Source organism: Artemia franciscana, chromosome 19, assembly GCF_032884065.1.
Source record: "Artemia franciscana chromosome 19, ASM3288406v1, whole genome shotgun sequence".
Classification (NCBI taxonomy): Eukaryota; Metazoa; Arthropoda; class Branchiopoda; order Anostraca; family Artemiidae; genus Artemia; species Artemia franciscana.
This window is the reverse complement of record NC_088881.1, coordinates 21,633,615-21,655,299: the sequence shown is the minus strand read 5'-3', so window position 1 is coordinate 21,655,299 and position 21,685 is coordinate 21,633,615. Positions and strand designations below refer to the sequence as shown.

Genomic DNA, 21,685 nt, shown 5'->3' with positions numbered 1-21,685 from the left:
AATTGGCTTCTATGATGACTGCTAATACTACTGTTGGTACTACATTTACTACTACTACTACTACTTCAATTGTAGTAATAGTATACAGATTTCAAAAAGACGAATCAGCAATATCATAGCAAAGGCTAATTGTAGTAAGTTTAATTTTCCAGGATTTGATGAGAGAGATGTTCAACTGACCAAAAGGCTGCTACTAGTAGTACTACCGCTATTCAATACAATTACTAATAATATCAATACTACAGCTGTGAATACTATTACAAAAATTAATTTAGATCTTTAAGGGTAAGTTGTGGGGAATTTTGAACTAGCTAGAAGGCACTATATGCATACTTTTAATACTACCACTACAGTTAATGTAACTATTTACGCTAAACGTATTAATATGAAACTTTTAGGGAACATTTAGGAGTGTCAATTAAAGGAAAAAACTGTATACATGGAGGTTTTCAAAAGAACACATAAGAAATATAATAGGCTACACCACTCTATAATAGCTAGAAATATTATTGAAACTTTTAAAGGAGTAAATTCAATTCAAAATTAAAAGTTCCTGGGTCCTTTTTCAAAGTATAATTGGAGGGCAAGCAGTCTTTCTCTCAAGCCCATTCATTTTCCAAACGCATCCAGTCAACATTTTAAGACAGCCATTTTGTTTAGTATAGTAGAACGGTCCAGCAACGATATCATTAGGCATTTCACCCCCCCCCCATAATTATGCAATTGGCCCATTATGCTTTAAAACTAAATGTTGCTTTTAAATAAATCAAAAGGCATTGTAATTTACCGAGAACGACTGGGGGTATTACGTTGAAACTTTTAAGGATACTACTATTACAACTTCTGCTTTTACAATTTAAATAAATGAAAAGAGTGTAAGTGTAACCTGTTAGGTCAAAGAGCATAGATATAATATATTGGAAATGATATTAAGTTTTATTTGTCAGGTCAACTTCAGAGGCTATAAAATTAATTTAAAAAATACTGTTTGTGTCAGGATTAAAACTGTTGAAAAAGTTTCTCAAACATAAAAATCGTCACCCATACTATCGATTATTATAGAAAAAAACTCAAAAGATATAAAATTGTATTTTTTTTTAGGTGACTACCAAAAAAAACGATCACTCTCAATAAATAAATGAAACTCAACACGAACAGAAATTAACGTGAGTAGGGCTGATGAACCCGTAGCTTCTCAAGACTAGAACATAATTTGAGCTTTACTGAAAACAAACACGTTTGAATTGTTTTCACTTTTTACTTTCATAAATAAAAAATTGACAAAACTTTAAGTAATAAATATCGGTACATGGAAATTAAACTGACAATTCGCGGTCATTTATTTATTTAATATTTTTTTTTTGCTAAAGCGCAAATTGTGGTCTTGTCATGTGAAGACATGCGGAGTTATCGGCCCTGCTCATGTCAAATTTTCTGTTTGTTTTGAGTTTCATTTATTTATTGATAGTGATTGTGGTGGTTTTCCGATTGGAAGATTATTTAACTTTATTTTTGCTCATTCTTGGCTTAATGGAGCTCTATATTTTTCTTTGAAAAACATGTTTTGTGGTAGAAGTTTTTAAAATTAATTAGAAGGAAAAAATAACTCACCCCAAAGTGATATAACGCCTAAAACAACCCAAGCTGTGAATTCTGGAAGATACTTGATGAAAACCAATGCCATTAACGCAGAAATGAAAATTAGATATGCCTAAAAATAAATCACAATTATTATCCGTACAAAAAGTAAGGTAAAGTCATTAGAAAAAAAAAAAAAAAAAAAAAAAAAAAAAAAAAAAAAAAAAATGCCATCAGCGTGATTAATCAAAATCATCAAGTATTTTGCATGCAGGAAATTCCTTTGACAACTAAGTAGTTTGAAGGCATAACAGCTAACACTGAATTGTTTCAAAATTTCTAAATGGACTGTGGTGTCTCAAGGGTCTAAAACCAAATGGATTCATTGAGTATAACATGGATCAAAGTATCACACTGGCATGCCTCTATCTATCTATAACTATCTTTACCTGGCCTTTACAGAAGATAGAATAACTGGAAGAAGAGGAGGGGGAGCAGCAATCTTTAAGAAAAAAGGAACAAGACGCAGCGTTTCCCCATGAAAAATACCCCCCCCTCCTGAGGAAAATTTCCCCATACGCAAAACTGAGCAGCCAAAGAAAAGTACAAAATTGGTACCTCTTTTATTTCGGTATAATGCAAAATATTGCTTTTATTCAGACTATGTGTTCTTTAAATTACATAAAAAAAATAAAAAAATCAAAGTCCCTTAAAGTAGATAGTTCTTTCATTTCGACATAATACCGAATATTTTTTTAGACTACATAGTCTTTAAATTATACTAAAAAAAAAGAAAGAGATGCACCTTATGTTTTGCTTTGCACCTTTATGTCCCTAACCACTTGTTCTTTAAACTTTTGGATCGAAACTCAGTGTATCGAACAATCTGTGATCGATTGTATCAACAATCAATTACCAAATAAATATTAATACATTGAACCCTTATGGCTCTTTACTATAGGCAACACCATAGAATTGCCTCAGACTTAAAAATGTGAGTAGAGCCTTCAATTTCCCTTCTAATAAACATCCTGAATTATCCAGAGAGAATATGGGGGGGGGGTATCATCCTGAGGGAAATTTTCCACGGGGGGGGGGTATGTTTTGCGCAGGGGGAAGGAAGAATTTTCCGCATGGGAGAGGGAAGATATTTCCCGAGGATATTGTCCGCAGGGGTATTTTGTGCGGGAGGAGGGTATATTCCGGGGGGTAAAGGCCTAGACCTAAAAAGGAGACAACAAACTCAGCGATAGCCCCCCCAGAGATTACATAAATGAAATTGAAGGGATGTGGCTGGTATTAAGGAAGAAACAGCTTAGGGTATTAAGTTGAAACTTTCAGAGCATATTGAGGAAGATGTTGAACTAATCAAAGGCACTATTGCATACTACTACTGCTGCTATGACTACTAGGCATACAATTACTACTATTACTACTGGTATTACTAAGTCTAAGACTAAGGCTATTTTGGTAAAGCATTTAGAAAATGTTCAGGGAAATGTTGAGCTAAATCAAACATATTATGTGCATATAGGTTATCGCCTATTAAAGCTAAGTTATGAAGGCAAAGGCCAACTCCCAGGGAATTTTGAAGCAAACGGTGAACTAAATTAAAACACGCTTTGTGCAAGCAGGTTGACAGAGGGCCGTATAAGCAATATTTCAGGAACGACTCAGGGTATTAAGACGAAACTTTCAGGGAAACTTGAGAAGATGTTGGACTAACCAAAAGACATTGTATGCATACTACTACTACAACTGCTACTACTACCACTACTACTTCAATTACTACTACAACTACTGCGACTGTAACCGCGACAACTTACGACTGTGACCACTTGCGACAGCTACTAAATTCAACTGCGACCCCTTGCAACTATAACTGCTTACGACTGCAGCTACTTGTGACTGTGACAACCTACAACTGCTTGTGACTACAACTGAAATGAAGACTACTTGAGATTACGACTATGTGAAACTACGCCAAATTTCACGTCTGTCTGAAATTAGTTGCGACTATCTGTGCGACTATTAGTGTGCGAGCGCAAATGTTTGATAATGCCACTGCAACAACTTGTGGCTGCAACTACTAGAAACTGCAACTACCTGCGACTGCAACTATATGTAACTGTGACTGCGAATCCTAGTGACAGTGACTGCAATTACAACTACTTCTGAATTTGACTACCTGTAACTGCCACTGCAAATACTTTCGGCTGCAACAACTTAAGGCCGCAATTACTAGTAACTGTGACTACTTGCAAATGGAACTGCGAATAGTTGCAATCGTAACTACTTGTAACCGTAACTAGACTGCATGCGACACCGAGCGCAACTACTCGGGACTGTGGCTACGACTTCTTGCGACCGCGACAACTTGCGACTGTGACTACTATTACTACTAATACGATAGCAACTGTGACTGCAATTGCTAAGACTAATCGTAATACTGCTACTACTACTACTACTACTAACTATTTCAAAAGAATTTAAGGGCATCAAGGTTGTCAAAACCTTTGTATACATAAATTAAAATGCACTATTTGTGTTCAGATTGTCAAAAGGGCACCAACACAATATCCCAGAAATAGCTAAGGGTATTAGTTTGGAACTTTCAGGGCATCCTTTGGGGATATTAAACTAAATCAAAAGAAAATTCGCACATTTTAAGGTTGTACGAGAGTGTATCTGCAACATTTAAGGAACGGTTATTAGCCGCTAGGTGTGTTAAGTCGAAACTTCCAGAGCATTTCTAGAGAGATGCTGAACTAAATCAAAAGAAATTATATGCATCTAGGTTGTCAGAAGGGCGTAGCTGAAATATCTTAAGAATAATTAAGGGTATTAATATAAAACTTTCAGGGCATGTTGGGAAGATGTTGAGCTGAATCAAAAGCACTATGTGCATCCAGATGGTCGAAAGAACCATCTTGAATATCAGGAATTGCTAAAATTATTAAATTTGGACTTTCAGGGCACACTGAAAGGGATGATGAGCTATATCAAAAGACAATATTTGCACTAAAGGTTATCAAAAGATTTTATCTGGAACATCTTAGGAACACCTGAAAGATTAAGTTTAAACTTTCACGACGTGTTGAGGGGGGTGGTCAATTAACATTTCTCTTTACTTAAAGTTGTGACATGATGGTTGGCCGAATGGCTTCAACTCTACAGAAACCCAAAGATTATACAAGTTTTCAATAAATTTATTCAAATAATATTCGGTACACACATCCATTCGGCAAACAAGTTCTTTAGTACTATTATTATCATTTTTTTTTTTGCAAAATTCTACCAAATACGTAAAAAACACGGCAAAACATTCATTCATATGGAGAAAAACTAAGAACAAAAGACATTTTCAACGTTTTCTCTTTTAAAACGTTAATAAAGACAAAATTGTTGAGACTTCCAGAAATGAATATGAATATAAAACTTTAAGCTACATTTCCCTCGATTTTTTCATTAATGTTGATTCATATGAAGATTTTCTTTCTATTTTTTTATTGATGTTATGACAAATAAAAATTCACAGATTGACATGAGCATTGCTTTCAGTAAAGCACAAGTGATATTCTGGTCTTTACAAGGCATAGGGGGCGTAAGACCTACTCCAAAGCATAGGAGGCGTTGGCCCTATTTCCGCTCGTCATGTATGCAGCTGTTTACTTTTCTTGAAAAACTTCTTTTAAGGGAAAAGTTTTTTTTAAGTTAATATTAGATACAAATGTTAAAAACTTATATTAGTGAAACTCAGTTTGACTACTTTTTGGACGAATCTTGTATGCTTTTAAATTTTCTCCACTCATTCCCACCAATGGCGAAAATAAAAAAAAATAATACTAGCTTAATATGTAATCTACATGATATCTTTTACTAAATTTTGGTGCTAGAACGCTAGTGTTTTCAAATGAAAACTTCAAGTTCCTAATAAAAAGAAATGATTTTTTAATGCATTCATTTTTTTTGGGGCGTAGTCAAGATATTTACCGAAACTGGCGAAGTGTCATGACAAATGGCCTTGCAAGAGAAAATAAATGGCATTTGACGGAAGAATTAAAATGTCCGTTTTCACGTGAAAATAAGGCTGTTTGAACCGATAATTAGAATTCATAAATTGACCGCATTCCAGTTAAGCGCCAGTCCAAATTGACATTGTCAAATTGTTTATTTCAATGTATCAACTTTAACCAGAAAATTTTCAAAATAAGTGAAGAATGATGGGTAATGGCCTGGATGGCTCCCTCCACATGGGGAGGCGATTCTTATTCATGGTGTGCAGAAGGGGTATGGTTGACACATTTCCCATGCGGCTCAGCTTTGTCTTCGCTTCTTTCAGTGTTTGAAAGAATTCAACACTGTGAATTAGGCTAGGCTAGTTTATGAAGATGACGTTTAGGCGTTTCTTTGAACACTTTTTTCAAAACTGAACAAAGACTAAGCAAATAGACAAAAAAACATTCCAAAATTTGGTGAAGGAAGTGTGGAACAATTAAGGAAGTGAGGATGGGGGTTGGCTGCATGCAAAATGTATTAACTGTGATTGTTCTGCATGTTGTGCGGTAGGAGTTGGGTGCGTGTTTCCTTATGTTGAGGTGGCTATCTAGGCTATTACCCAATGATATTTTGAGCGTTATTTGGTTAATGATTTCACCACCTCAAAAAAAGGATTGCTAGCTTGGGCGCTAGAGGGGATCAAACAGTTTGTGTTAATGAACTGTAAGTAAGGAGCGAACCGGCTCAATATTAACCCAAACTCTATAAAACAAAATTTTCAAACCAATAGATACATCAAAAGAATCGGCTTATTATGCTGATTTCAAATATAACTTTGATTATGTTTACTATTACCAATTAACGGCTACAAGCCAGAGAACATTTGCTTTATTTAAAAAAAGGGGGAATCATCCCCTAAAAGTCACAGAATCTTAATGCAAAACACACTATCAGATTCAGCGTATTAGAAAACCCTGCTGTAGAGGTTTCAAAGTCCTATCTGCAAAATACGGAATTTTGTATTTTTTGCCAGATGAAAGATTCTGGCTGCGCGTTTATTTGTTTGTTTTTTGTTGTTGATTGTTTTTGCTCCTAGAGGTGATTGTATCGACGCAGTGGGCCTAAATATCGGGAGAGGGCTCATTCTAACGGAAATGCAAAGTTGTAGTGTCCTTTTTAAGTAAGCAAAAAATATGGAGGGCAACTAGGCTTTCCACGCCACTTTTTTCCCAAAATTGTCCAACCAAAATTTTGAGACAGCTATTTTGTTCAGCATAGTTGAAAGGACCAATAACGATATCTTTGGAGATAAAACGACCAGTATAGTATTTGTTATTGGGAAGCATGCATATATTTTTTAGGGTGAGGAGGAGGAGAGGACAGATTTTCTGCAAAGAGAAATGTGGAATCATGTATTTTATGCCAGAAGAAAGATCATGGATTTTTTTTCTAGGGGGATCGTTTCGACCCAGTGGTCCTAAAATTTCGTGAGAGGACTCAATCAAACAAAAATTAAAATTTCTAGTACCCTTTTAAGTGACCAAAAAGATTATAAGGCATCTAGACCCTCTCCCTGGCCTTCTTTTCCCCAAAAATAATCCGATCAAAATTTTGAGATATCCATTATGCTCATTTTAGTTGAAAGGCCCAATAACTATGCCTTTGGATATAACATGATCCCCCCCCCCCACAGCCCCAGGGGAAAGGTCTTTAAGTTATAAAATTTGCCCATTGTTTACGCATATCATTTGTTATTGAGAAGTATGCATACATTTTAGGGTGGAGGGGGAACAAAGTTTTGTCAAAATCTGAGACCCTGGGTATCAACTGTCATTTCCTTGTTTATTATTTGTTTTCTAAAAAAGAAATTCCTTAGAAAGTTTAAAAATGCACCATTATCATTTATGTATTGTTTTTTGCTGAAAGTTTTTTAACGTGAATTTTCTGAGGAGGTTGATCAGGAATTTTGCCGTAAGTTTAGACTATTCAAACCCTTGTGCTACGTTAAGAAGAGATAAAAACTACCATTTATGAAATCTAAAAAAAAGCTTGAATAGTACATAGTAAATACAAAATATGTACAAGCTTTTTTGGTTATTAGGTTGTTTAATTATTTATTTCTGCATTTCATATATATTTCTCAACTAAACATTGCTGCTGTGCTCAAACAACTTGTTCAATTCGTACAATTTGCCAATTAACATACTATAAATTTGCCAATTAAAATAAACTATACGTTCATTGAGCTCTATCAACTAGAGATTCAATTTTGCTATAATACAAATTTGCCAATTAACATAAACTGTACGTTTATTGAGCTCTATAAACTTGATATTCTATTTTGCTATCATTATTTGCCGTTATTATTTTTTTTCTTTTAATACAACCTACTTTTGATTATAACACAGGCTGAGCATGTTTCCTTGACAATTGACCTTTCAAATCGATCGACTTGAGCTCATCGACTCAAACTCAATCAATCAATCCAAATCAATTTCTTTAAAAAAAACAAACAAATGAATCGACTTAAACTCGATGTAATCTCATTCGGTTATCTATTTATCAGAAAACCCCTTTTGCACAAAAAAAAAAAGTTTCTTTGCATTCAAGATTAATCCACGCAAGTTTTCTTTATTCGTTCATATCACACAAAGTAAGCAGCACAACTATGGAATGCTACTCAGGTGTCAGCCAGTTCTTAACTAAAATAATTTCAATGATTTAAAGAATGTGAAAATTGGAGCTTGGAAAGTTAGGACGTTAAAAAACAACTATCGTATCGACATTTTGAATGATGAGTTCAGACGATTCGACTGGACTTATTAGGTGTTTCAGAAACTCATATACCAGGGGTAGGAAGCATGAAATTAGGTGACATAGGGTTTGTTTACTCAGGCAGGAAGGATCGGGTACATAGACAGGAAGTAGGGCTAATGATGAATAAGGAACCTGCTAAGTCTTGTTTATAAACAACAGAGAGAGATAAAACTCCACAAAAAAACCTCAAACGAGACTACGGCCAACAGAGAGGAAAGACTAAAACTACGTGGATCAGTAGCGACAATTGTATTTATTATTATTGGTGGTGGTTTTATTTGTTTTTAGTTTAGTGTTTTTTCTTTTTATCTTGTGCTGAGGACGCCTAGTTTGGATACAGGCGAAATATCCGCGTTGTTTAAATCTTTCCTCTCTACTGGCCGTAGTCTTGTTTGAGGCTTTGTTTTGTGGAGGTTTATCTCTCTTTGTTGTTTACTGTCATGTCTGACCAGTTCAGCTTAAGAACTTTCATAAGTCTTGTTTAGGCTGGTAAGGTATTAATACTATAATTCTAATTACTCACTTTATGACTAAAAAGTTCATGGTGTCAGTTAAAGTAGAATATGCCCCTGTTGAACCGACTGACGGAAATACTAGTGACTCATATGACTTTTACTTACAGTTACAGGAGCAAATAGACAGGGTCCCAGGTAGAAATATGGTGTTTTTACTAGGAGATTTTAACAGCCAGATCGGTAGAAATAGGGATAGATAGTATCATAGCAAGGTAAATTTGGTGTAGGAAAACAGTAATGGCTACAGACTTTTGTAATTTTGTAGGTATAATAATCTAGTTATAATCAATACGGTATTTGGCAGAAGTTGACATGATATTCATGTGATGGTAAGACACCAAATCTTACTCATTATATTATAGTAAACCGAAGACGGACAGGATCAGTAAAAGATACAAGAGTATATAGGAGTGCTGTTACTGATTTTAAGAGTAAAGATCACCATCTAGCAGTGTCTAGGGTTAATTTAAAGCTAAATTTGGAAGGGTAACTACCTCTCGGGAAGTTATGATGTCAGTAAACTCCACGATGAGAATTTGAGAGAAATTTTCCAGGAAAAGTTGAATACTAAACTTGAGAGTTTAAAATTTGACAATGTGGTAGACGGTTGGAATAATTTTCGAAAAACAAATTGTGAAGTTGCTGATGGTATCTTAGGGAAGGAAGTTAAAACTGTTTAGACTGTTAAGGACTAAGAGTTTCACTCTTAGGTTAAATATTGAGAAGTGCCTCAGTTGTCAAACACCTTCGATCCTCAGTTTTATAGATTATGAGCAAGCGTTCGATTCAGTTGATAGAAGAGCTTTAGCAAAGATCTTATCTCTGTATGGTATACACGACAAATACATTAAATTCATTAGTGCTAAGTACGAGAATAACACAGCTGCAGTTAATGCAGGAAATGAGGATAGCCGCTGTTTTTTTTATTAAATCAGGAATTAATCAGAGTTGTGTTCTATCCCCCTTTATATGTGTCATTTTGATGGGCTTTGTCTTAAGGAGCACAAGAAAGGCAATGGGAGACCACAGAATCAAGTGGGGAGGAAAAACTATCCTGGACTTAGATTATGCTGATGATTTAAGAATCCTAGACGAAAGTGTGAGCAAAACGAATAAACTTTTGGATGTTTTTCGAGTTAAGGGTGCTAGAATAGGTTTGAAAATTAATGTTAAGAAGACTAAGTCACTAAGGCTATTACTAAAAGAAGATAAAAAGGTGACGGTTGAGTAACGAAAAGATTGATCAGGTGGCCAGCTTCACTTACCTTAGTAGTATTATTAGTAAGGACGGTGGGAGCAGTGAAGATGTTAAAAGTAGAATAGCCAAGGCTTAGGGTGTTTTTTTTTTCACAGTTAAAATAAGTTCGGAAGAATAGGAAGATAAGTGTGCAAATCAAGATTAGAATATTGGAAGGTACAGTGATGACAATGGTCAAATATGGTTCTGTAGCATGGGCGCTCCAAAAAGTGGATAAAGATTTACTAGATATTTTCTAGAGAAATCGCCTACGGATTGTGCCCGGCTCACTGACCGTATTTCAAACAGTAGGTTTAAAGAAAAACGTGGTTCAATTCCGCTTTTTAGGGCAATAATGAAAGAAATTTTGAGATGGCTAGGGCCTGTTCTGCGGATGAAGGATGACAGATTGCCGAAGCTTGTTCTGTTTGGCCAACCATCTAGGGCTAAACGGAAAGCAGGTCGTCCTTTTCCGGGGTGACATTATGTCATGAAGAAAGATTTGAAGGAAACAGGAACTTCCTGGGAGGGTGTGAAGAAGGTGGATTTGAATAGATTGGGATGGAGGAGCGTGCGTAGCTGTGTTGGCCTCAGGTGGCTTGGTGTTGCGGTGAATTGTTAGTAGTATTAGTATCCGTAAATACCGAACTAAAAGATAAAACTCTAAAATAGCAGCTAACCAGGAGTGGTTTTCGATACTGAGTGGCCTCCTCTTAAAAGAACATAAAGGTTAAACCCTAAAATAACTATGGCAGAATTTAATTTCAAGACGTTAACTGATTTTCTAAATGAGTGGATATTTTCATTAATAAATACAAAAACGATACCATACCTGCTGAAGGAGAAGAGGTCCTTTCCAATGAATACAAATGAGCCCAGTAACACCGAAATTCCACATAAAAATGGCTAGTGATATATAATCAAGCGGTATATTGTAAGTTCTAAGCACTTCTCTGAAAAAAAGTATAACAATATTTATAAAAAGTAATGAAACCCGTCTAAAAAAAAGAGTTTACCATAGACGTCTGATGTATAACTCGCCTTTGAATGAATTAAAGTAAAGAAAAAAAGATTAACATAAAAGTAAACTATTTTGTTTCTTTCTAAGAAAAATTTGGATATAATTTTTAAACATCAGGTATTACCTCTATACAATAATTTTTGTTTCAAAATAGCGTTAAAACTTCAGAAAACTACATCAATTTAACATTATTTTTCAAGGCAGTAATTGAACTTATGGATAGTTAATTGACACGAACATTAATTAATAATTGTTGAAACACACTTTCAGCTAGTTCCTCTATTAATTAAATTTTAGTTTTACTTTGCTTTAGTAGATCGAAACCATAAAAATTCCAACGCACCTAGCATTGAGGCTCATAAGAGGGACACATATACCCGATCTGCTCTCTGTTACACGTACGAATGAACAGGAAATACATTTAGCAATCCCTGCTGTTTTGTCTCTCTCTGACCTCTCAGTTGCAAGAAAACTCCACGTAAGTGCAGAATAAAAAAGCCGCGTCAATCATATGAACGAATGCAAAAGACAACAAGACAAATGTCTTGTATGAAGTTCTAGGATAAACAGAATATGATTGGAAATGTATGCTGTCGGGCACTAAACGAAATATGGGGACTTGCTTGCCATGCTAGAGTGAATAAGATTACTTAGTTCCTAGGAGGTAGGAAAAATCAGCTTTGGTTGATTCGGGAATTGGAAAAATTAGAAAGAATTAAGTATTTTAACTTACGAACAGGTTATCGGATTTTAATAAAATTTGATATATAGAAGGACCTCGTATCTCAGAGCTCTTATTTTAAATCCTGCCCGAATCCGGTGACATTGGGGAGAGTTGGAGGGGGAAACCGGAAATCTTGGAAAACACTAAGAGTGGGAAGATCGGGATGAAACTTGGTGGGAAGAATAAGCACAAGTCCTAGATACGTGATAGAAATAACCGTACTGGATCCGCTCTCTTTTTTTTTGGGGGGGGGGGGATTTCCAGTGCTTTAGCGAGTTCGGTGCTTCTGGACGTACTAGGACGATTAAAATTGGAAGGCGTGTCAGGGACCTGCATAAATTGACTTGATAACAGAACAGTCGTTTTCCCCGATTCCTGCTGTGGTTGAAATCGAGAAAAACGATTTCAGCAAGTTATCTAAATTTTATGAAATAGCCGGATAGAAAACTGAATTTAAAAAAAGACAATGAAAAAAAAACAACACAGACATAAAAAAGGTTGTTCATGAAAAAAAGCGTAGTAAAATTCTTCAAAGGCCCACGGTTTTTGCAGTTTTCTAAGTGAACAAAGTTGGAGTTTCTCTCGTTTTCGTTCCCAATCCCAGACTCAAACTTCTCCCTCTTCAAAAAGCAACCCACTAATCATCAGATAACTGTTACTTCTCAAAATACAGTACATAACAATCAAAGTACCAGTTATCGAAAATACGGATATGTAAAATCGCATGTGCTCCAACGTTCTCAAAAGCTGCTAGAGACACCACCGCATGGTATTGTACTTATTCTAGTAGCCTCAAATATGATGTTATGGCAGCATAATTTGAAATATTATAGAAATTGTGTGTCTTTTCTCTCTCGAAGGCAAAAACTATACATTAAAACAGCTTACAAGAACATTGTTTTCCGACAACTGAGATACTTGGAGATATATACGTTGAAAAATCTTATATGATTCAACTAATCCTAGCAGAGGAAAGGCATTTCATTTCTTCCAAGGTCGCTTCGCGCAATCCAGTTGAAATAACTCTCCCATTTAAGATTTAACAGCTTACTATTAACATAATAAGGTTACTCACTTAAGAAGGTTAGATTTTGTTGTTGTTTCCTCTTTGTTTCTTTTTCCTCTTTCTTTTTTTTTTAGCACTGAGGACGACTTGGCGGAGGTTCTTTTCGAAATATTTGCTTGTTTTTCATATTTTGCTACTGGCTGATGAAATCCTCGTTTTTCACCTATTTGATTTTTTTCTTTTCATTTATTATTTCCTTTCTTTTTTTTCCTGCGTCAAATATTATGATAACTTACCCAAGATATAGAAACGAAAATATAAAGAGTAGCATTAAAGACGAGAGCAAGAGCCATCCATGAATAATTTTGTAGCACCTACAATAGTACAGTAAAACGAGGACGACAGTCATAACAACTATGACGCACAGCAGAATGGCAGCATTTGCAAAAGCGTTCCATGTTTTCACTCCTATATCATTGCTTGTTTCATGAAAGGGGGTATATATCCTGAAAATAAAATTGATTAAATTATATTTCTAGGACAAGGTTTGACTAAAATTTCTAGACATCACTATTCACACTTATAGGTGAGATTTTTCAAAACTTTGTATTCAGTATAATCAAATTCCAAACTAGCCCGAATTCGTGTTTTGAGTTAGACAAAACTAAATTTTTTGCAATTTTTTTTTTAACGAAAAATACAACAATGATTATTCGTCAAAAAAGCAGATTAGCCTAAACAATTTGAATTCTTTAAATTCTGGATCCTTTCATAAAATGTATAAGATTCAGCTACTTAAATATTACACATAAGAAACAAGTGTCACGCTAGAGTGAAACACCCTAAATCCTTCACATTTCTGCTGTAAAAAATAATAAAAATAATGCAGTTTGTGTCTCTACTATACAAAAATCCTACGTTGTTTTGTGTTTTCAGTAAAGTACTAGTTTTTTTGAAAACTACAAATACAGGAAAAATGAATGATTCTATTGATATATGTTGCAGAGGCTGTAAAGTACTGATTCCTGACAGTTTTAAGTTTCAACTCTGCTCTTCAGTTCCATCAAAAAAGGCTTTTTTTTATGTTGAGTCAAGAAGCACTGTTAGTAGATGGTTTGATGTGGAACCAGGAATTGAAGTGGGTTGTGCCTACCTAGTGAATATATAAGTTATTTTGGCGGACTTAATCCTAAGGAAAGCAACACAATCGCAGGAGAGCATTGTATCACATGAAAACAAGAAAGTATCCTAGATTTAGACTAAACAGATATTTTGAGCATGCTGTTTGAGAAAAGTAGCATAACGGGTGATATTTTGGAGGTTTTATGATCCCATAATGCAAGAATAGGTTAGGAAATAAGTTTTACGATGAGTAAGCTGCTTAGAAAAAGGAATAAATGAGGATGAAGAGCTGATTTGACATAACAAGAAACTTACTGACTAAGTGAATACCTTTAAAATTAATTGCTAAAATCTTATTCAAAGAATACACTTCTAAAACTTGGAATTGAACCCTAAAGAAAGCTGAGCCTTCATGACCAATGACAGTCTATCTGATTCACAAGACCTTTCTGGAGGTTCTAAAATAATATAATATTGAAATCTGCTAAAGAAAAGAGCTGTCCTCTGCGAAAAAACAAACAAAAAGGAGTTTATAGAATAAGCGCCAAAAAAGCAATAGTTTTTTCCTCTCCTTCTGACAATATTGGTGGTTTTTGAACTATCCTCCCCTAACCTCCTAAAACAAAATGATGTTGAAATATCCGCTCAATTCCCATAATATTTTTGTCAGGATGCATCTATAATATAATTCCTTTCAAATCAAAGTGAGTCAACCCAGAAATACTATCGTGATTTATGTCCACAATTTTTGCTCTGTTAAACCATTTGACTGACAATGGAGAAAACAGTTAAGTTAACTTACCAGCTTAATATTTGATTTTTTTTATGCTTCTAACTATCAATTAGAGATGAACAGAATATAATTCAAGCTCACATTGACCTAAATATTACATATCTGAATTTCCAGCATACCTATTCTCTTCTTTGCTTTTCTTTTTTCTTGTTCTATTTTAGTACATTTTCAAAATTAAATGATAAGAAACATAGTTTAGAAGAAGCAAATGTTGATGAAGAAGTGAAAGAGCTCAATTCAATGAAAAGGAAAACGGGAGCCATCCGAAGTTAATGTAGATTTATACCATTTGGGTATTGAAATACACTCTTTGAGTTGTCTTGCACCACCTCCTCCTCCCATGCAGACCATGACTCGCTGCCTCCATCTTCCTACCTCAACAGCGGTTTCCTATCCTCTCATCATAATTTCAACTTCTTTACATCCGTCACTTGCTTTTTAGTATCATTATCCGGCATCACTGCACTGCAATCACTAATACAATTAGAAAATTAGTATGTCAGCAAAAATAAATCTATCATACAACTCAGGCCTAGTTTAAATATTTCTATCTCACTTCTTTAAAATCAGCTTCTATTTGAGTTACTCTCTGAACGAACTTTAAGTAGTGTTCTGTGGGTTTTTATTATTCAATCAATTAGCCAAAGATTTGGTACAGAATGTGCCCTCCCCCCTTGAGTGTTGGTGAGATAATCTTGTGAGACAGCCAAATAATTTCCGACCTATGGGTGTCTTTCATTAACAGTTTAGCATTTGAAAAAAGAGTTGAAATTAAGCAATTTTTGTCTATACCAGTAAAACTTTTTTGTTAAGTTTTCAGTACAAAAAAAGGAAAATAGATTTTCAACGATTTATTGATAAAAACTGTTTGCTCAAACATAAATTAAATCAGTAAAAATATTAAAGTACAGGACAATTCTTTCCTGATTTTGAGTTATGTCCATTAAATCAATAGTTTTGGTTCAACATAATTGTACAATAAAAGCATCTAGGCTAACAACACAGCATGTGTATTTAATTTTACTTGTGAATCTATTACATAAAATACTTACAAATACACTCCAAAATTCTGAGTATATGATGTAACTGATGAAATAGTTGCAACAACAACCAACATGCAAAGACTGACTGGGATGAATAACTTGATAACATGCTCTGCTCCATATTTCAATTCAATTTCTTCTTCCTCTTCTTGAGCCCATTCCCTTTGATTTTGGGACTGATTATCATTAAGAACTCTTTCATTCTGAGGATCAAGTCTTTGCTGTGATGAATGGTTATTGGACATCAGAATATCTATACTGATGATCAAATTCAAATGAATATAAATATAAAGCCAACAACTATTTGAGGAATAGACTAGTTCATCAGACTAAAAAAGGTAAAGTAAAATTGAAGCCATGACAAAACTCAGAAAATAAGAAATTGTCCCATTCTGAATTAGACAAGGAGTAAGTCAATTATACAGTTGTACTTTCTTGTACCTTGGTTCTGCTTTTGTTTCATTATTTCTGTTGAATCTTTGGCATTTTCTAGGTCCTCTTGAGCCTAAAAAAGCCTTGAAGGACCCTTGGCCCATCTCCCCCTAAAAAAAGAAGACAAACCTCTCCTGAAAAGTTAAACTTGATCTTCAAACCACAAGACAAAAGAAGCTGTAGAAGAGACCAGAGTTATTCTGACCAAAGAGTTACTCTGGACAGGTCATTCGCCCCATAATTTCCATGTAAATAATTCCACAAAAATTCCTGAAATCGCGTCTTCAAGTGATATATTAAAGAAGCTCATTCAAAACGCCCATAGTTTTAGTTTTTCTGAAAAAATTGAATAACTGTAATTTTGAAGGTAAGTCTCATAATATTTAAATCCTTACAAAGTTCTGTAGCTGCTCACTGGGAGTGAAATTCGCCCTTTGTAGCTTCAAGTTAGTTATTCTTAGGGTTATTTCTGCTTTTGTAGAAACCTGCTCTGGTTTCTTCAGGGCACATGCTCAACTATTTATGGTCAGAGTTAAGTTAATTTGGACACGTGTTAAGGGTTAACTTCGGACACTTTACCAAAGTGTCCAGAATAACTCCCTTGTGGTCAAAAACATGCTTTTCAATGTCAAAGAGTATTGACTATGTTATTATGTCTAGCATTCTTGAGCTTTAAACGTTTCCAGATAATCATAGGCAGCGTAATAGCGCTGCCTAAGTAAAGAGTGATGTAGGCACGATGTTTTTGTTTTGTTTTTTTGGGGGTGGGGGTGTCTTAGACAAGGGAACTTTGTATCAAGGGACTTGTTGTAGAAACTTCAAAAATGACTCAGTTGATTGAAAATTGAAACGGCTAATGCCGTTTTTAATAGTCAAAAGTAATGAGGGAGGGGGAACTCACCATTTCCCCAAACACATACAATCAAAATTCTGAGATAACTATTTTTTCAGCCAAGTTGAAAGGCTCTGAAATTATGTTTTTGAGAATGACAGCCTCCCTCCCCAAAGTCCTCTGGGCAAGGGTTATAAGTTATGTCCTGAGGGCATATTAAGTTTTTTATATAAAGAGTGATTGTAGAAACTTCAAAGGGGCCTAATTGGATTGGTAATCAGAAGTTCTAGTGTTGTATTTGAGATTAAGAGAGATCAGAGGACTGTTACCATTAATATTATCTCTATTACTGCTACTACCACTAAATCTTAGACTACTAATATTAATTCTACTGCTACTGCTACTACTAAAACTAAGGGTATTAAGGCAAAAATTTGGGATATATGGGAACTGTATGGAACTAATTCTAAACACACTATACCTACACAGTTTGTCAAGTGGACCCATCAGAAATGCTTCAGCAATGGTTGATGGTATTAAGCTGAAACTTTCAGCATATGTTGAAGGGGATATGGACAAAACCAAGGGTTCTATACTAATACGGCTACAACTATTGCTACTGCCTGAGGTAAGTAATTAAGATGAAGCTTTTAAAGTATATTTTGGCAGATGTTGAACTAAATTTGAAGAAATATTTGTTTTTATTTAATCTTTTATCTTTTATGAAGTCATGGGAGAATCCCCTCTGTGTTGAATTTTTTTTCAGAGATCCCCCTTCTAATGAAAAGTTTCCCCTGCAGAAAATTTCCCACTGGAGAATCAGTTGTGATAATTCCCCCATAGAGATTTTCTCCTGTGGGAAATGCCTTTCTATTTAAATATCCCCCTGAACATTTTAAATTCTGCTGAATGTTTTCTCAGATAAATCCTCAAAACATCTCCACTTGTAAAATGGGGTTGCCAACAAGAAAATAAGACAAATATAGCAATATACAAATTCTGGCAGACTCTCCCATGCAAAATTTTCCCTGGAAAATTTCATCCCAATTGGAAATTCCCCCCATAGAATTTCCATCCCCAGAAAATCCTCCCCCCTCCTTCTGAAAATAACAGATTATTTCCTTAGAGCAAGAACTGTATAAATAATAAGCGAATTTCATAACTTTCGGCCCTTTTTGTGTAGGGTCTACAGGGTCATCTCTAAGGACATAGTTATTGTACCTTTAAACTATACTGAAAGAAATGGAAATCTCAAAATATTGATAAAGAAACTTTTGGAGAAAAGGGTCTGGGAGGGGGACTAGTTGCTCTCCAATTTTTTTTGTGTCTTGAAAATTGCACTAAAACTTAATTTAATGAGCCTACACACAAAATTCTAGAACTATTGGTTCAACACAATCACCCAAGACAAAAAAAAAAGCAAGAGCTAAGAGCTCATATAGCACTTGTGATGAGGCCATAAGGTATGAGCTCTAGCAAAATTTTAAGAATCAATAGATTGATTTAAAAGGAAAATCAAAGACTTAATGCCAGTCAGGATTTAAAATAAGAGCTCTGAGTCACAATGTCCTTCTACAAGATCTGATTACCCACTCATAAGTTATAAAAACCTAATTTTTCCTCTCCCTTCAGCCCCCCCCCAGATGGTCGAACTGGGGAAAACAACTTTATCAAGTTAATTTGAGCAGCTCCCTTACACGCTTACCAATTTTCATCATCCTAGCATGTCCAGAAGCACCAAACATGCCGAAGTACTGAACTCCACCCCCTAACTCCCCCAAAGAGAGCATATAAAGTCTGGTTATGTCAATCATGCATCTACAACATCTAATTAATCTACTGACCAAGTTTCATCCTGATATGTTCATTCTAAGCATTTTCCAAGATTTCTGGTTTTGCCCTCCAACTCCCCCTAATGTCAACAGACCTGTTTGGGATTTGCAGTAAGAGCTTTGAGACATTCTACATATCAAATTTCATTAAGATCTGGTCACCTGTTCTTAAGTTAAAAATACCTCAATTTTTCTTATTATACATTCTACAGCATCACTCCCAGATCAACTACATGCTTGTAACTGGTATAAAAAGTTACAAAAGTAAGTTTAACATTTTCTTTAATTTTTGTTTGCAAATATTTTTCTTTAACAATAATTTTTGAAGCTGTTTTTAAGTTCAAGACAAGTTTTTAAAAATTCTTTAAAACAAATAAATAAGATTTAGTATTGATATAATGTGTTATCAAAAGTGGAGTTGTGAAGGAGCCAGGATATTAGGATTCCAGATCTTGGAGGGATGATTTCCTTCCGGTTGCATATCTTAAAATCCAGGGACAAAATTCTTTGCTTGATGGTATCAAATTATTATGTAGGAATTGATGTCTAGAATTAACAGCCTTGGCAAAACCTTTATGGGCAAGAAGAATCAAATACTATTAAATGCTCCAAGATATATGTTAATACTTCTTAACTGATAGATAGCTCCAAGAGGCGGACCCAGATCTTATATTCAAAATAATTTACAGGCTGTCCCTAAGAGATGATTTTAAATACAAGAACTGAATAGCCTAGGTCTAAATACTCTAGAACAGAAGCTCTACTGAAGGTAGCACTATAGTAACAAAAGAGTAGTACACTTTGATTTCCCAATGAGCACTCTTTTCAAATACATTATTAACCACTCTGGCAACATATACCACCCTCCTTCCCCCTAATGGTCCTATTTATAGCTCTAGGACATTAAAAAACTTAAACAATGAAATCTATATTTCATAACATGCAGCATGTATCTATTAATGGGATCTTTATATTTGATCCATTGCTATCATATTTAAACATTTTTAAATAATGTATTTATCCAACTAATCTGGTTTCTATTGCTGTCACATAATACTTTTGACAGGTTAAGCATCCAAATACACATTAACAAAGAAATAAAACACATTAAAAGATGAAAAACAATATAGAAAATATTATTTAGGGCAATGATTAGGGCCATTAGAGAGGGGATATAATTTCTGATCAACTCACTAATGAGACAGCTAACAAAAAGGCACAACACACTCTTTTAGAAAACAAGTTTAATTTCAAGTCTAAATATAATTTTCTTCTACTTCAAAAATGGGTAAATATTTTGCTTTCCATATTATTAACTTTCAAATAAAGTGAAGAACTTCTTAAGGCCTTTTTTGGTAAAATTATGGTTTAGTGACTTCTTGCTATCTTGGAAAGGGGTTAAGTTGGGAAAATGGAACTTTTGGGGATGGGTCTACAGGCTAAAGTATATCCCAGGAAAGTATTTTAAAGTGCCCACATCCACTCATTCTCCCTCTAGAGGGCCCAGAAATTTGCCTACATGACAGGTCTATATCTATTGAAATTTTGACAAAACAACATTTTACCTTAATTTTCAGTTACCAGTTGCTTTTTCTCTGCCTTTAGTTCTGAAAATGCAATTTCTGTTATTTGAGTAGAATTCTGAGCCATATCAATGTTGTTGTTTTTTTCAAAATCTAGACAATGTATTTGCATATCTTTAAAACCTTATAAATTGGGATTGGGCAAAGTTGAAGAGCTGAAAACAATTGTGTTGTACTTCATTCAAGCAGAAGATTTATTTTGCAAGGTTTCACTTTTATTACACACATATTTTTAAAGCTCATAGCAGGTCAGAACTGTCTAGAGGGAGAGGCAGTGGAGGTAAGTACTTCAAAATACCTTATCAGGACATACTTTAGCCTGTAGACTCAACCCTGAAAGTTTCATTTTCCTAACCTAAACCCTTTCAGAGACACCAAGAAGTCAATATCTAGAATTTTTCCCCCTTTTTTATGCTCTTCCCAAATATAGTGATCACTTTTGCCAAAAAGGTATTTACCCCCCCCCCCCTTTATACCAATTAAGGGTATATATTTGCACATGAACAGGGTGGGGACAAACTTTATTTCTGACACAAACGAAAGGTAAGTTTAAACCTTTTACCCGCTCCGCAATGTTCAAATAATTACCCTGAATTGGTACATGTAGGGGGAGGAGGGGTTCAAATTCCTTTCCAGCAAAGGTGATTATTACATTTGTAAAGAGAATAAAAAAGGCATTGAGTGATGTGTTAATTTCACTTGTAAATCAATAATATGAATAGCAAAATATTCACCCAGAAATGAATTCTACTCTCCCTAATGTGTAAGTATTTATCCTGAGTTGTATATAGGCTATACTTTGAATTATCCGTAAAGGACCTTTCACACCAAAATCTGGCTTACATTTTCCCTTCACATTGACCCTCTTACGGAGCTACTGACGGAGGCACCTCTTACTTAGCTTGCTCATGTTCTTAATTCTCTTTTGTTCACTATTCATTGAACAATGTCATTCTCTCTGACATACAGCTTTTGGCTAATTAAATGAATTAATTAATTAATTTTTTAACATGATTATTAAGGTTTCATTTTATCATAATTTATTATCTAAGATGAAAAAAAATGTGAGAAAAGTTGAAAGTAAATTTCCTAGGAAAGTTTGTGGGATTGAAAAAGATAGGATAGGACTAAATAGGGATAATTAATTTTTG

At 34.7% G+C, this 21,685-nt stretch overlaps 1 protein-coding gene across 1 annotated transcript in view; it reads right to left on the bottom strand.

Moving 5' to 3' along the window:
* LOC136039411 (presenilin-1-like) overlaps positions 1–21,367 on the bottom strand; it is a 33,930-nt gene extending 12,563 nt beyond the window's left edge. Inside the window, exons 1-5 of the mRNA XM_065723136.1 lie at positions 21,333–21,367; positions 15,865–16,113; positions 13,194–13,403; positions 10,979–11,099; positions 1,612–1,711 (exon numbers count right to left, since the gene is read on the bottom strand). Coding sequence (XP_065579208.1) covers positions 1,612–1,711; positions 10,979–11,099; positions 13,194–13,403; positions 15,865–16,100 — 667 coding nt within the window. The 5' untranslated portion in view covers positions 16,101–16,113; positions 21,333–21,367. The remainder of the gene's footprint in view (positions 1–1,611; positions 1,712–10,978; positions 11,100–13,193; positions 13,404–15,864; positions 16,114–21,332) is intronic.
* Between the last annotated feature and the right edge of the window lie 318 nt (positions 21,368–21,685).